Source organism: Ochotona princeps, chromosome 29, assembly GCF_030435755.1.
Source record: "Ochotona princeps isolate mOchPri1 chromosome 29, mOchPri1.hap1, whole genome shotgun sequence".
NCBI classification, from domain to species: domain Eukaryota; kingdom Metazoa; phylum Chordata; class Mammalia; order Lagomorpha; family Ochotonidae; genus Ochotona; species Ochotona princeps.
Genome location: NC_080860.1, coordinates 9,954,244 through 9,967,040, shown reverse-complemented (window position 1 = coordinate 9,967,040; position 12,797 = coordinate 9,954,244). Strand labels below are relative to the sequence as shown.

Here is a 12,797-nt window from a genome sequence, read left to right as displayed (position 1 = left end):
CGACACTTGCAAGGGTGAGTCACAGCACCTTGAAAGTTATCTCCCACAGCAAAACCGTAGGTCCTGCACTCGTGAGAAAAGTCTTTGTTCCAATACAGAACCTTCTCCTGTCTCTGCCTTAGTAAGACAGCAGACAGTGGGCCAAGTAGGGGAGTCACCCAGAAGGCAAGGTTTGGGAGGCACCTGATGCCCCCAGCAATTGGGTAACTTTGCGTGTGATGGGACAACCATTTGGGCTACATTGAAGAAAGCTGGCCTTTGAGTAGGGGTTCTGAATCTGCCGCAGGCTTAACTCCTGGCTTGCATGGGTCTAGAAGTCTTCTCTCACGACTGTGACTAATGGCCACTAGCACACCTGCTGCGATGACTTGCACCACTCTATCCGTTATTCTACTGTGTCACTACCAGTACTAGCAGCATTCACTGTGTAGCACTCACCACTTACCTAGCGTTCTCAGGCTTTCACTTAGATGACACCACTGAATGCTCACAGCGACCCCATAAGGTCCGTCTTACTGTTCTCGTTGGGCACATTTTGAGCAAACAGATGCAGAAAGTTCCCTGAACTTGCTCAAGGCTTCAAGGCTTCAAGGCTGGGAAGTACAGTCAGTCTTGGAAATGTTACCATAACACTAATATTTTGCTGAGTTTTGCTCCTGGCCCAAGTGCTTGGCTCAACAGCTGTCTTTGGAAGAGACTGTTATTATTTGCAATTTAAAAATATATTATTAGGAATATATAATTATATATATAACTATGTATATAGATGTATATTAGGAACTACAGCAGAAATGGGTAAGTAATTACTCCTTTCTCGGAGCCAGGATTTGATCACAAAATCACGATCCCATGCTTTCACTGCTTTGCTAGAGCCCATGAGTCATTTCTCTTCTCTGTCTCGCTTTCCCCCTAGATCAGCAGAGAATCGAGGCAGGTGAGCTCTGAAGGCCTCGCCTGTGCAGGTGTGGTTTGGCTTTTAGCCCTTGGGATCGGAGCCGGGCTCGTGAGGGCCGTCAAGGCTTCCCACCCCAAAGCCACCAGGAACCTGTGTACTTCAGGAAAGAAAAGTGGCCAGTAGCCAGTCTGATGACATCACAAGCCCACGTGGGAGGGGAGGCTCAGCTCTCTGCAACACTTTTCACAGACATGACCTTGTTAGGAAGGCATCAGTAGCAAAGTGTAAGGTAGGTACCCCCAATGGCAATTTTGAACAAGGGTCAGGTGGGGCCTCCAGAGGGGTCGCTGTAAACACCACAAGCAGGCATGCTGAGCAGCCTTTCCCGAGTCACCTCTTCTTGTTCATATCGCACATTTATCTCCCCTTTCCCACAACGCCCTTGGAGACTGCCCATTTCCCACTTAGGAAGCAGGCGCTGGCAGAGATACAGCAACTAGTCCAGCCAAACCTCCAGGTTTGTGGCTTGTACATACTCGGTGACCCACACATCTGGGGAAGAGTGGTAGATGGCTACACAAAGATAGATTTGGGCAGAATTAGAGTTTGGTGATACCAGGTACCCTGATTGGTGAAGAATTTCCCAAAATACACTGCAGAGGACTATGGTGTCGAGCAGGGCTCATGCTTCTGCTGGCCACTGCTGTGTCTTCACTGTCCTCCCTCCCAGCACCTCTTAGGAAGCAGAGTGATGGGAGTCACCCCTTGCAATGCTGAGATGCACACAGAGCCAGGGGAGGCAGGCCCCTGCAGAGCAGTCAGGTACCATCGCAGGCCAAGTCAATTTTAACTCCCTTCTTGTCTACCTGCCCCTTTAGCATTTCCAAAAGACCTTCCCATACTCTGCGTTACCATGTTCCTAACAGGTGGAAGAGGATCACTTCAAGCTCACCAGGGAGAAAACTGAGGTTAAGTGATTGGCGCAAAGCCACATAGCTAGGACTCAAATTCATATCCATCCCTTAATGTCTTGCTCAGGGTGTCTCACAGACTGGTCAAGGTCTAGCACCTCTTTGCTGACCCAGGAGCGGGAGGACGGTGGGGTGGGGAGGTCGCACACATCTGCTCAGCCTGTTTCCTTGACTGGATTTGCTCTTGCCTTGGTGCTGCTTCATCCCTGCCCTCCACCTCTCCGGGCCTTCATTTTTCTGTCCTGTTTGTGCAAGAGACTGGGATGGTTCCATCTCCCCAACTCCCCAGAGGATAATGGTAAGGTGCTATCAACTCCTCAAAATTCCCAGGCACATTCAAGTCAGGGTTATGGGTGGAATCAAATTCCAGGTGCCAGCCCGGGCTGCCCACCAGCTGGCAGGTGGTAGAGCTGGAGAGTGTCTGTTATGCCCAAGCCCCTTGCTTCTCCTTCCTTCGCAGACCTCTGCCGGCATGTCTCACATTACACTCTGGCACGAGTCACTCTGGCGGCCTGGATTCGTTTACCCACAATTCCTTGGATAAAAGACCCTCACTTCATTTTTCTCTCGATCCCCTCTCCAAGTACAACGCCCCCACCCGACGCCGTGTCGAGTACTGCCAAAGGTTGGTGAATGGCCATTGGACTAGTTAATCAGTAATGAGGTTTGGAGCCAGTGGGATTTTTTTTTTCTCCCAGACTGAGTTCAAACGTATCATACACTGCTCTGAACTTGTGCCTCCACCTCCCCCATGTGTTGCGGCCAAGGCTGGCAGAGGAGTCTGTGCGTTAATACTTACTATACCCCTGGCCGACAGGAAGCTGAGCGCCTGCAGAGGCTGGCTGGGCGGGTGGCTGGCCTGGGCCTCCGGGCTGGCCTTGCAGAGGCTCCTGGTGTAGCGGCGGGAGTGCCTGCGGTGAGACTTCCGCCCTTCTTCGGGAGACCGGCCTCGGTGCCTGGGGGCAGGAGAGAGAGTCCTGAGGGTCTGGTGAAGCAAGAATGGCGCAGAGGGACCAGCAGGGACCAAGGGAGGGCCAGCAGGATCTCTGTATGAGCGCATCTGTGTGTGTTCATACGTGTTCTTGGTAGACCTCTGTGTATGTGAAAGCTGATCTTTCACCCACCAGTGCATCCATTCATCTAGCAAATCAGCCAGTTAACTGTCCAATCACCCACCCACTCATGTTTGATCCATGCACTCATTTGTTCATGTGGCAAATGAATTTTCATGTACCTGGCGCCTGTTATTGCAGCCACTGCTCCATTGCAGCTATAAAAACCAGAAAGGTCTCTTCGCTGGTTTAACATCTTCTGTGTGACTGTCACACAACCTTGGGCGTGTCTGGGTGTGTCCATGTGCCTTGACTATACATGGGTGTGTATCTGTGCATGCGATTTTACTATCTGTGAGGCAGACACACCCTACTGTCACCCAAAACTTTTGGGGAAACAGAAGACAGAAGGCAAGTTTGTTGGGGCTAGATTTGGCTGCCTTGTTTGCAGCACAAACTGGAGACACATCTGACTGCCAAGGCTGGGTATCCAGGGTTTTTTTTCTTTTCTTTTTTTTTTTTTTGAGTGACAGTGTTTCTCAGTCAATCGTAAAACTTCGATGCAGCTAAAACTTGCCCATTGCCTGGTGACGCCGTAGCATCACAGGGCAGCATCATCTATTGATGCTGATGGGAGTTAACCCCCGAGTGCTAATCTAAAAGGATAGCACTTGTGAGTCTAGGCCTGACATGTGACAGTGATGATGATGGCTGTGTTGCTGTACGTCTCATCGCTGTTGGAGGCAGCACTCCTTTCTCTCCCAGAAAGCTTACTGTAAACTACATGTCCTGCTACACCAGCAGCGATCTCCAACAGCTCGTGTTCACCCTAGAGGATGTACTGGGTGACTGACTCTTATCATCTAGGCTCATCTCCGCCCACACCTGCCCACCATGACAATCACCAAACGATGCATTTTCTCGAAGGTACCCCAGTCAGTGGGGCATGACCACACTTGTATTGTCAATGAACACAATCCTTCAAGGTTTGCATGGCACTTATGTCTCCCTTTCAAAGCCCTCTCTGCACCTCAGAGACACAGGCAGGCCGAGTCTCCTTTTACTGTGGGACGGATGAAGGAGCTGAGGCTTGGTGAGGCTGACACTGCCTGAGGTCACCAAGCTTGAAAGCAGCTGCACCCAGGGACGTTTTCTGTCCTTCTAGGAGCATGTGCCTCTGCTTCCTGCCCTGGAGTGTCCCTCTCTGTTCAGACCTCCCAACCATAGTTCCACTGTGGCTCTGTGTGTGTGTGTGTGTGTGTGTGTTGCCCCCCGCCCCATACCTCCTGCAGGTCCAGTCACTCAGCCTAAAACAGGCACTGGTGACCTCAGAGAGTGACAGCACCAGGAGACAGGGACCCATCAGGAGGCCTGGGGCTGGTGGCTGTGAGGCCAACCCACTTCTCTAGCAGATTAGCTTGGGGAGGCCCTGCAGGGTCCACTGGCCCAGGCTGATCACAGGGAAACCTGGGTACCTGTCCTCCCTCTGCCGGTGGCTCCCCAGCTGTAATCAATCAGGGGCCAGTTTGGCTCAGTGGGACAGCGCTGCTCATGGAGAGGCTACCAGGAGCCAGCTTGTGGTGGGACAGGTGTGTGTGTTGCCCCTCACAGCACATCGACATACTGTCCTGTCCCAGATGCTGTTGCAAAGCGAGGGGCAGCTGAAGAGGGGTCTAGAAAGGAGGCAGGGCAAGACCGAGGCCGAGGCTGTAACTGCCAGAGTGGGGAGACAGGTCTCTGGTCACCCTGGTGTCAGCAGCGTAGCCTGAGTCCTCCTCCCTCTTCCCCATTCCAGTCTGGGGGCAGCCCCTGCACCATCACGGAGGCAGCTCAGGCTAGCAGAGCAGAGGCAGCAGGGCTTCAGCACCTAGTACTTGGTGCTGTGTAGTCTTTTCCGGCCTGCTCAGCATCTCTGTGCTCACAGCAGCCCAAGGTAAGAGTACAGAGACCTGAGCTACCCTCTCTGTCCCCATCCTCGTTCTGTCATCTGGTTGCTGAGTGACTAGCTCCATGCCACAGTCCCTCCAAGCCTCAGTTTGCTCCTCTTACAACAGGGAGAACAGTGGTACTGCTATGGTGCCGGAGGCCACAGTGCACATCACGACCCGGAGCGTGGAGTGTTACCTGCTGTTGCAGCTTGCGGAGCGGGACTCGGAGCTCTGGGACCTGGAGGTGCAGCGCGGGCGGCGGTGGCGCTGAGACTTTCGGGGCCGGCTTCGGGATCTTCAGGGGTTGAAGAGTGGTGAGTTCAAGGAGTGGCAGGTTAGTGGGGAGGAAAGAGAGTTGACCTCATGACACACGCAGTCCTCTGCACCCAAGTCACCCTCGCTGTGCACCCCCTCCCCGAGTTAGGTATCCTTCTCCACTCCTGGTAGCATCCCAGCTTCCAGAATGGGCCTTCAGGGGTTTCCATGCCACACCACCTAGGCTAAGAGGCCGGGCAGGTGTTCCTAAAGGTGGGGGCTTGCAGGGGAGGCCTCCGGTTTGCCTCCCAATTAGCTGGCCATGGCTGGCTCTCCTAATGCCTTGAGTACAGAAATACAGGTTTTATGTAAAGTTTTCCCAGTTTAAATGCAAGCTCATAAAAAACTTGGAGGGGGCAGATGAAAAGCTCATTTGTGGAATCCCTGAGGCCTGTGGGCTGCCCGTTGGTAACCTCAGGCCTGGAAATAAAGTCCAGATTCTTGCATGGAGTCAGATAGCCTTTCCAGTGGGCCTTAGATAGTTTACAGGAACTCTCACCAGAAACAGTGTATCTCTCAATGATGGCGGCCAGCTCTAGGAAATGGGCACAATCCAGGGAGGGCAGGAGGGACAAAGAACAGCTTGGGCCAACCCAAGGAGAAAGTGGGAGTTAGAGATGATTTTGCCAGGAGGCAGTGGGATTGTCCAAAAACATGGAATCGGAGATCCTTCCGAGGTCCTTGCCAGCTCACAGCCCTTTCATACAACTTTCCCACCCTCTGTGTACCCCTGGCTCCTTCAGGACCTGACCCCAGCCTTCACTCTCTGACTTCCCTGTTTGGCATCTTCCGTCCTGGCCCAGCAGGTGCAAGCAGCTCTGAACTGCTTCTCTTCAGGCTCTCCTGCCTTCCAAGTCCATGGAAGTCTTTGCAAGGGCAGTGACGATGATGCCACTGTCTCCAGGTAGCCATGTCTGACACACATGCTGGGCCAGGGTTCAGAGCCCACTCGGTCCCCACGGCCATGACCTGTCCCTTGTCTGGAACTGGACCAGCTTTCTCAGGGTGGGAGGGAGGGGCAGATTCTCCCCTGAGCAAGTGAAGATTCTACTGCTTCCCAGAGCCATGTCACGGTGACTAAGATTCACACAGACCCTGGGTGATGAGAGCCTAGTGGGTGGCAAAGCCGGGCATCCTCTCTACGTGCCAGCCTCCTCTTCCCTCCCCCGCAGGTGACTAGCTTCCACACTTTGCGTTTGATCTTCTCTTTGGAGGCCTCTTGGCAGGAGATAAAATGCTAGATAGAAAAACACAAGCTGTACTATTTGCAGGGTCTAAAGTAGGTGAGTTATAAGTAGGTGGGTTTAATTTGACTGGGAACTGAACTCTGCAGGCAGTGCTGGGTGATTTGAATTTCTACTACCAACTATAAACCATGAAACAGCTGGGGCCCAAGATAGGGCAGGGAACCCTAGTGTGTGTCTATACTGTAAGCCCAGTAGCCTGGCCATACAGTCATATGTGCGTACATACATGATCATTCACAGCATATGCATAGGGCAAAACCCAGCACAAAACCCCCATACTTGTCATGCACACAGAGAAACAATGCCCACGTAGAGTGCCCAGAATTCACACCCCTGGGCACAGGGGATGCCCATGCATAGGCTGTCCGTGTTCATGCTCGCACAAATGATCCGTGGGTATAGAGTTAGGCATCACATATGCCACTCTGGACACATTAATATACACAGTATACATGAGTGCACGATACAGATGTGTACAGACACCTGCAAGCAACATGCTCACTACACATGTGTACCCAGGCACACACACTTTCATACACATGCATGTCATGTACACAACCTGGCGACACATGCACATCTAACCTGTACACAGTCCTCTCCTTCCTTCCCTTCCTCCTCATCTCCCACCTCCTGGTCACTGTCTCCTTTCCTCCCCCGTTTCTGTGGCCACCCTACTACTCCAGCTGTTAAGAGGCTGGGTCCCCCAACTCCGAGGAGTACCCTCCGGGTGGTATCTACTTACTGTTTTTTGTGCCTTTTCTCTTCCTTTCTTTTGCTTTTGGGGCTGGAGGAGCTAAACAAGAAACAGCGAGTTAGCCAAAAGATGTCACTGACAACAAGGTGGTTGAAGGCAAAAATAAGTAGGGGCTGACATTTGACCTTCCCAGCTCTCAGCTTCAGCCTGGCCACTGTGGTCATCTGGAGGGCAGTGCACCAGCAGATGGGGACCCTCTGTCCACCTTTCTGCCTCTCAAGGTGCAGAAGAGGTGTGGATGGGACAGGGGGTGATGACTCAGAGTCCCACTATAATCAAATACAGGCCTAAAAGGGTGGCTACACTTCAGTGGTTCTAGCCAGGCTGGCTTCAAGGGTCAACACAGACCCACTGCTGGCCCAGATCTTAATGTCATTCTACTCAAACCAGCACCCTGCCAGGACTCAGCAGGGCCATGGCAGAGCCCGGGACCTTACCAAAAGGTTCCAATTCAAATCCTGGCCCCGGGGGTGCTCAGCTGCTGTCGGACATTGGGCAAGGGGCCTGTCCTTGCAAAGACCTAGTTTCCTCAGTCCCAAAAGGGGATCACACTCTGTGTGGACAACACTGGCCGCCATCTGGTAGATGAAGCAGATGAAGGTTTTGTCTTCCACAATGTGGCTTAGATGTGGCTGCTGTTATTTGAGAAGACAGTATCCTGGTCCTGTGATATATATGTGATTAACCTGTAGGCATTCCTATCCTGTCTACTCACTTAGGAGTCTGTCAGTAGAACGGGAACAGGGGTTAATGCTAGGGGTTAATCAAATATGTCCACACCTGGAAGAAGACTGACATATTTTTTATCATTAATCATGAATTACAGCCAGGTGTCAGTTCCCTGGCCCCATCCAGCATGGTCCTGGTAGGAGTGACGGGGCTGATGATTCAACAGCCAGTGAAGCAGGCAGACTGGCAGAGGCAGGAGTCACCACGCGGGCCGGGCCAGGACTCCCATGTGCCATACAGAAGCTGAGAGCTGGCTCGGCATACATGGTGAGTGGCGTGGGGTGGAGGGCAAAAAGCCGGGCCCTGATTTGGGTGGCAGTGGGGATCCAGGAAGAGGAAGGGTTATGTCTAGGAACCCCGAGGTGGAGGCTGGGAGCCAATTCCAGAGGCTGAACCGAGTGGTCCAGATCCTTACCTGTGCCTTCTCTTCTTGGAGAATGACCTGGGGAAAGGAAAGAGATGGGAGGGAGGGAGGAGAAAGAACAGACGCAGGTGAGTTCAGGACCCTGGGACGAGGCACCACTGTGTTTCCTCCTGCACATTCTCCAGAAGAGATGACCCGGGAGACACACGTTTGTAAGGTCTGTAGTGTGGATTAACAGGTTAAAACTGACCAGACCCCACCCTGGCCTCACTGACTGTGAGCCTCCTTGGTCCCTGGAGCCCCACTTTGATGCCGTCCTCTCCCTGCATTTGAGGGGTCCCCTTGGGCCTGGGAGTGCCCCCCTCTGTGCGCTCTCTGCGCTGGGCAACCCTCTGAGCTTCTCTTTCCTGGGGTACAGGCTTCTCTGTGCTCGCCACTAGAATGTGTACGATTTGAGGGTGGGGATTTTATCTCAATGGTGCTTCTGATTCTGGGGCCCGGGATCCCCATTCACGGCACATACTGAGTTCTCTGCTCAGTAAGTCAGTGTTAGAAGTGAGCGAAGTCGGAGAACTCTGAAGCTTTACTGAGGTAAAGAAAGAAAAGGGAAAAGAACATCTCAGCAACACTTTCCTAACTTCCACCGCTCCCCCCCCCCCCCGCCCTCGCCAAAGCCAATCCTTATTAACCAAATGTCTCCAGAGGCAGCGGGGCTCAGTAGGTGAGCACTGGGGACGGACCTGCCACGCTCCCTCCCCTCTTGGCCGAGGCCCTGTCTCAATCCCTTGCATGGGAAGCCAGCTCCCAGGATCCAGCAGAGACCAGTGGATCCACTCCAGTTCCCAGATGGGGAGGAGCTGTATGGCATAGCAGGCTGCCAAGCTGCCACTCCCGAGTCATGGGTGGGCCTTGGCATCTACAAGGACTCCCCCTGTGGCGAAAGATGTCTGACACTAAGTGACACACATCTCTCTCACCAGCTTGCCCACACCTTGTATTAAGCATAAACTTGGCATCAATCAGTGCAAGAAGATAGGAACCATCCTTGGCCTATCACCCCAGCCAGCCACAGCCAAGAGCAGGTGCGACCAGCATCCATCTGAAGTCATTCTAGCAGTGTGACTAGGAGGGTGCACCAAACGCCTGAATTGGGACGAGCTGCACTGGGGGAACTTTCAGCTGGACCTGAGGTGGCAGAGGGAAAGCCCAGATGACCTCTTAACCTTACGTTCTGTTCTTGTTCAGTTGCACTATTAATCCACAAGAGAGGTGGGCAGACTGGAATGCACAGATAAACAATAAGAAGAAGATAGAACCCTTTTTTCCCTTAGTGTCCTCAGCCAACTGCCCAAGGTAAGTGACACCTGAGGCTTCAAGGGCCCTGCCTGCAGGAGACAAGCTGGCTGTGTGAATGATGGGCCCATGCCCGTGGCCAGCTGGCACGCTCACTGTGTCCAAGGGCATGGCAACTCCGCAGTGCCAATTGATGGCTGCCTGCAGGAAAACCAGGCCCATGAAGACGAGAAACTGGAAAGCTAGTTTCCTATTGTACAGTCGTCCAACTATAAAAATTTTGGCTTGTGGGGCGGGTGACAGGCCTGCTGGTTAATACTAGTTAAGCCACCTGCGTCTGACACCCAGCTCTGGACCCTGGAAGAAGTGGGTCCCTGCCACCTACTGGGAGATCCGGATTGAGTGCCCAGCTCCTAGCCTTGGACCAGGGCAGGTCTTGTATAAGAGAGGGATAGTGCATGGGACTGTTGTCTACAGAGGAAATCAAAACTGCAGTTTGCTCAGGAACCACACACTCAAGCCTTTGAGTATATATCCTTCTAGTCTTTTCTCGCCCCTACAGACACGCATGTTTGCATGTGGGTGTAGTAGACACCATTTGGGTCGCACGTCCAGTTCCAAGTGTCCTTTCACCACCATCCCTGCTCCCCAAGCATAAACACTCCCGGAGTGGTGCGTTTCAAAGCATCCCACCCCCAAGACAGAGCCGGGCCAGAGAGAGGCCTTTCTTGGGGCACTGAGTACGAGACAGTGCGAGTGTCTCTCTGTGGCTTCACTGACACGTGGAGGGAAGAGAACAGGGCGGAGCCTCGGCGCCACGTGTGAGCCTAGAGGCAGAGGCCGCCGCAGCTGCTGCATGGGCTGTGTCTGCTGCTCAGACCCTGGCCCGGGCCTGGCTGGTTCCTCCCTCAAGTTTCCTGGCGGCCTTAGGCTGCCTCTGGTCCTCCCGACAGTCCTGGCTTATGCACTAACAATGCATGGCTCCCTGGTCACAGTGGGCCACAGGGTGCTTGCCGGGGACCCCCGGGGCCTCTCTGTCTTCAGCAGGGGGAGGGAACAGTACCTGCGGCGCTTGTGCTTCTTGGGACTTTTCTTCTTCTTCTTCTTGACGGGCGATGGGCTGTAGGACGGGGACCTGCAGGCCATGGGAGAGACCCTTCAGGGGGAGGCTTCCACGTGTTCCTGCCAACCCCCAGGCAGGGTCTCAGACTTCTCAGGAATGGTATGGATAGAGTGAGGGGTCGATGTGGTGGTGCAGCTGGTTAAGCTGGCACCTGCAACATTGGCACTCCTGTACTGGAATACCAGTTCAAGAGCTGGCTGCTCTGCTTCTGCTCCTGCTCCCTGCTAAGGCACCTGGGAGAGCACTGGAGGGTGGCGCAAGTGCTTGGGTCACTGGGTCACCAACACTCACATGGAGGCCCAGCTGGAGCTCCAGGCTTTGGCCAGCCCCAGTCCCAGCCAAGACAGCCATTTAGGGGAGCGAACCAGTGGACGCAAGATCTCGCCCTCTCTGTCACTCTGCCTTTCCAATGAACAAAATAAATGTTAAGAAAAAAAACATTACTGTGAGCAGCTTGCGTTCATTCTAAACGGTGCTGGGCGTGCTTTAAAGCATTCTCTCCAAGCCTTCCTCACCCTTCTCGGGCGGGCACAATTGTACCTTTCCCCTCGGCAGAGCAGGCACGTGAGGACCAGGGAGGTGCAGTGACTGCCCGGCAGACAAGCTGGGCTTCACACGGAGAGCTCTGTGATCCCAGCAGGACGCCGGCCCAAAGCTGTGCTCCTTGTCAGCCTGTGAGGACCCCCTTTTTGTCTGCTGTTCCCCGCCTTGCAAGCTGTAGCCCTCTCATACACCTTGGGTATCTTGTCTGCACCTTTCTGGTCGGCCTGAGATCCCGGACACCATCACGCCAGGTGGTCCTTACATGGGTAGTGCCATCACAAGGGGACCTAAGAAACACAGGCGCCCCGAGTCCCAATCTGGACTGGACCGCCACTCACAGCATCATTTCAGACACATCATGGCTCACGTCTGAGCCTCGTATGTTCCAAAGAACACCAGGGCTGAAGCAGATCACAGGCTGCGGTGCCCTCCAGGGGAGCACCCCGTCCCCCTGGCAATGCCGATGGGGCAGCAGGTGCCTGACTGGGCAGTAGGAGGAGGTGCTGCTGCTTGTGTGGGAGTGCAGGCCTGGGCTTCCAGAAACCCACATTTTCAGACAATATCCATCTTTTAAAAACATTGACCTCCAATTGAACGGGAAGGGAAGAACCCACCTTGTACATCCAACAAAACATAATTGCAGAGGGGGATGGCCGAGGAGTCACAGTGCCCACGTGGCCCGGGGTTCCTGATCGGTCCATATCTGTTCAGTGAATGAATGAGGGAATCCTGTGCCTACAGGCTCCTTCTTGGCAATGTTCTCTGGTCCAACCCTCAAATCGGGAAACCGAAGCCAATTCCATCCCCTGCCCTACAATGGCTGTCACTCAGGGTTTGCAGCCTTGTTCCCTGCCAGGTCCTCTCTGGGCTCATCCTTTCAGAACTGGGCTAACTGGGGGACCAGGAAACCAGGCTGCAGCTGAAGCCCAGGATGTCAGATGCTGCTCTCTGCTGCCCCCTGCAGGCTTCTGCAAAACACTGCCTTGGAGGCTGGGCGAGGGTCTCAGCTTCTAGATGTATTCCCTGGGGTTGGAACACAAACTGCTTTTTATCATGGATATTCACATCCTAACCAGGAAACCTATGAAAGCCTGGAAAATTTTTTAAAATTTAAACAACGCATACAAAAGAGCCAGGCTGGCAGGTGAGATCAAGACCAGTATTTAACTTGACACGGGGGTGGTTGGGTGCAATTGACTGGAACACCTGGGACCCGACACCTGCGACTATGTGGGCCCCTGCCAGGACCTTTCTCTTCTGTCTCTGAACTAGATATATTAACGCCTGCCTGGGAAATTCTGGTCAGGGCTGAAGCAAATAATGGGCATAGAGATCACACTTGAACAAGTGTTCGAAAAAAAAATCCCACATTTGTGGTTGAGATGATGCTGTTAGCCGGCCCCTTCCCCTGTGCCTGGCACGGCAACCCAGCTGCTTCCAGAACCATGTCTCATCCAGTTCTCAGAAAACCTCAAGGGGCAGAAATCACCCTCCCCCTTACAGAGCAGTGTGGCCACTTGTCCAAGGTCACAGTCTAGTCCAGAGGCGGAGAGGGTCACGTGGCTGACTTCCCCCATCCGGTC

The 12,797-nt window shown here is 53.6% G+C and overlaps 1 protein-coding gene and 1 long non-coding RNA gene across 2 annotated transcripts in view; one reads left to right on the top strand and one right to left on the bottom strand.

Moving 5' to 3' along the window:
• SRRM4 (serine/arginine repetitive matrix 4) overlaps nt 1-12,797 on the bottom strand; it is a 123,696-nt gene that overhangs the window by 18,176 nt on the left and 92,723 nt on the right. The window contains exons 4-8 of the mRNA XM_004597787.2: nt 10,612-10,683; nt 8,307-8,333; nt 7,151-7,201; nt 5,043-5,141; nt 2,666-2,822 (exon numbers count right to left, since the gene is read on the bottom strand). Of these exons, the coding sequence (XP_004597844.2) occupies nt 2,666-2,822; nt 5,043-5,141; nt 7,151-7,201; nt 8,307-8,333; nt 10,612-10,683 (406 nt within the window). The remainder of the gene's footprint in view (nt 1-2,665; nt 2,823-5,042; nt 5,142-7,150; nt 7,202-8,306; nt 8,334-10,611; nt 10,684-12,797) is intronic.
• LOC131478277 (uncharacterized) lies at nt 4,689-9,786 on the top strand. The gene is made up of 6 exons (XR_009244396.1): nt 4,689-4,851; nt 4,973-5,164; nt 5,965-6,065; nt 6,334-6,444; nt 7,989-8,158; nt 9,587-9,786. It is a non-coding gene; the product is annotated as an uncharacterized LOC131478277 (long non-coding RNA).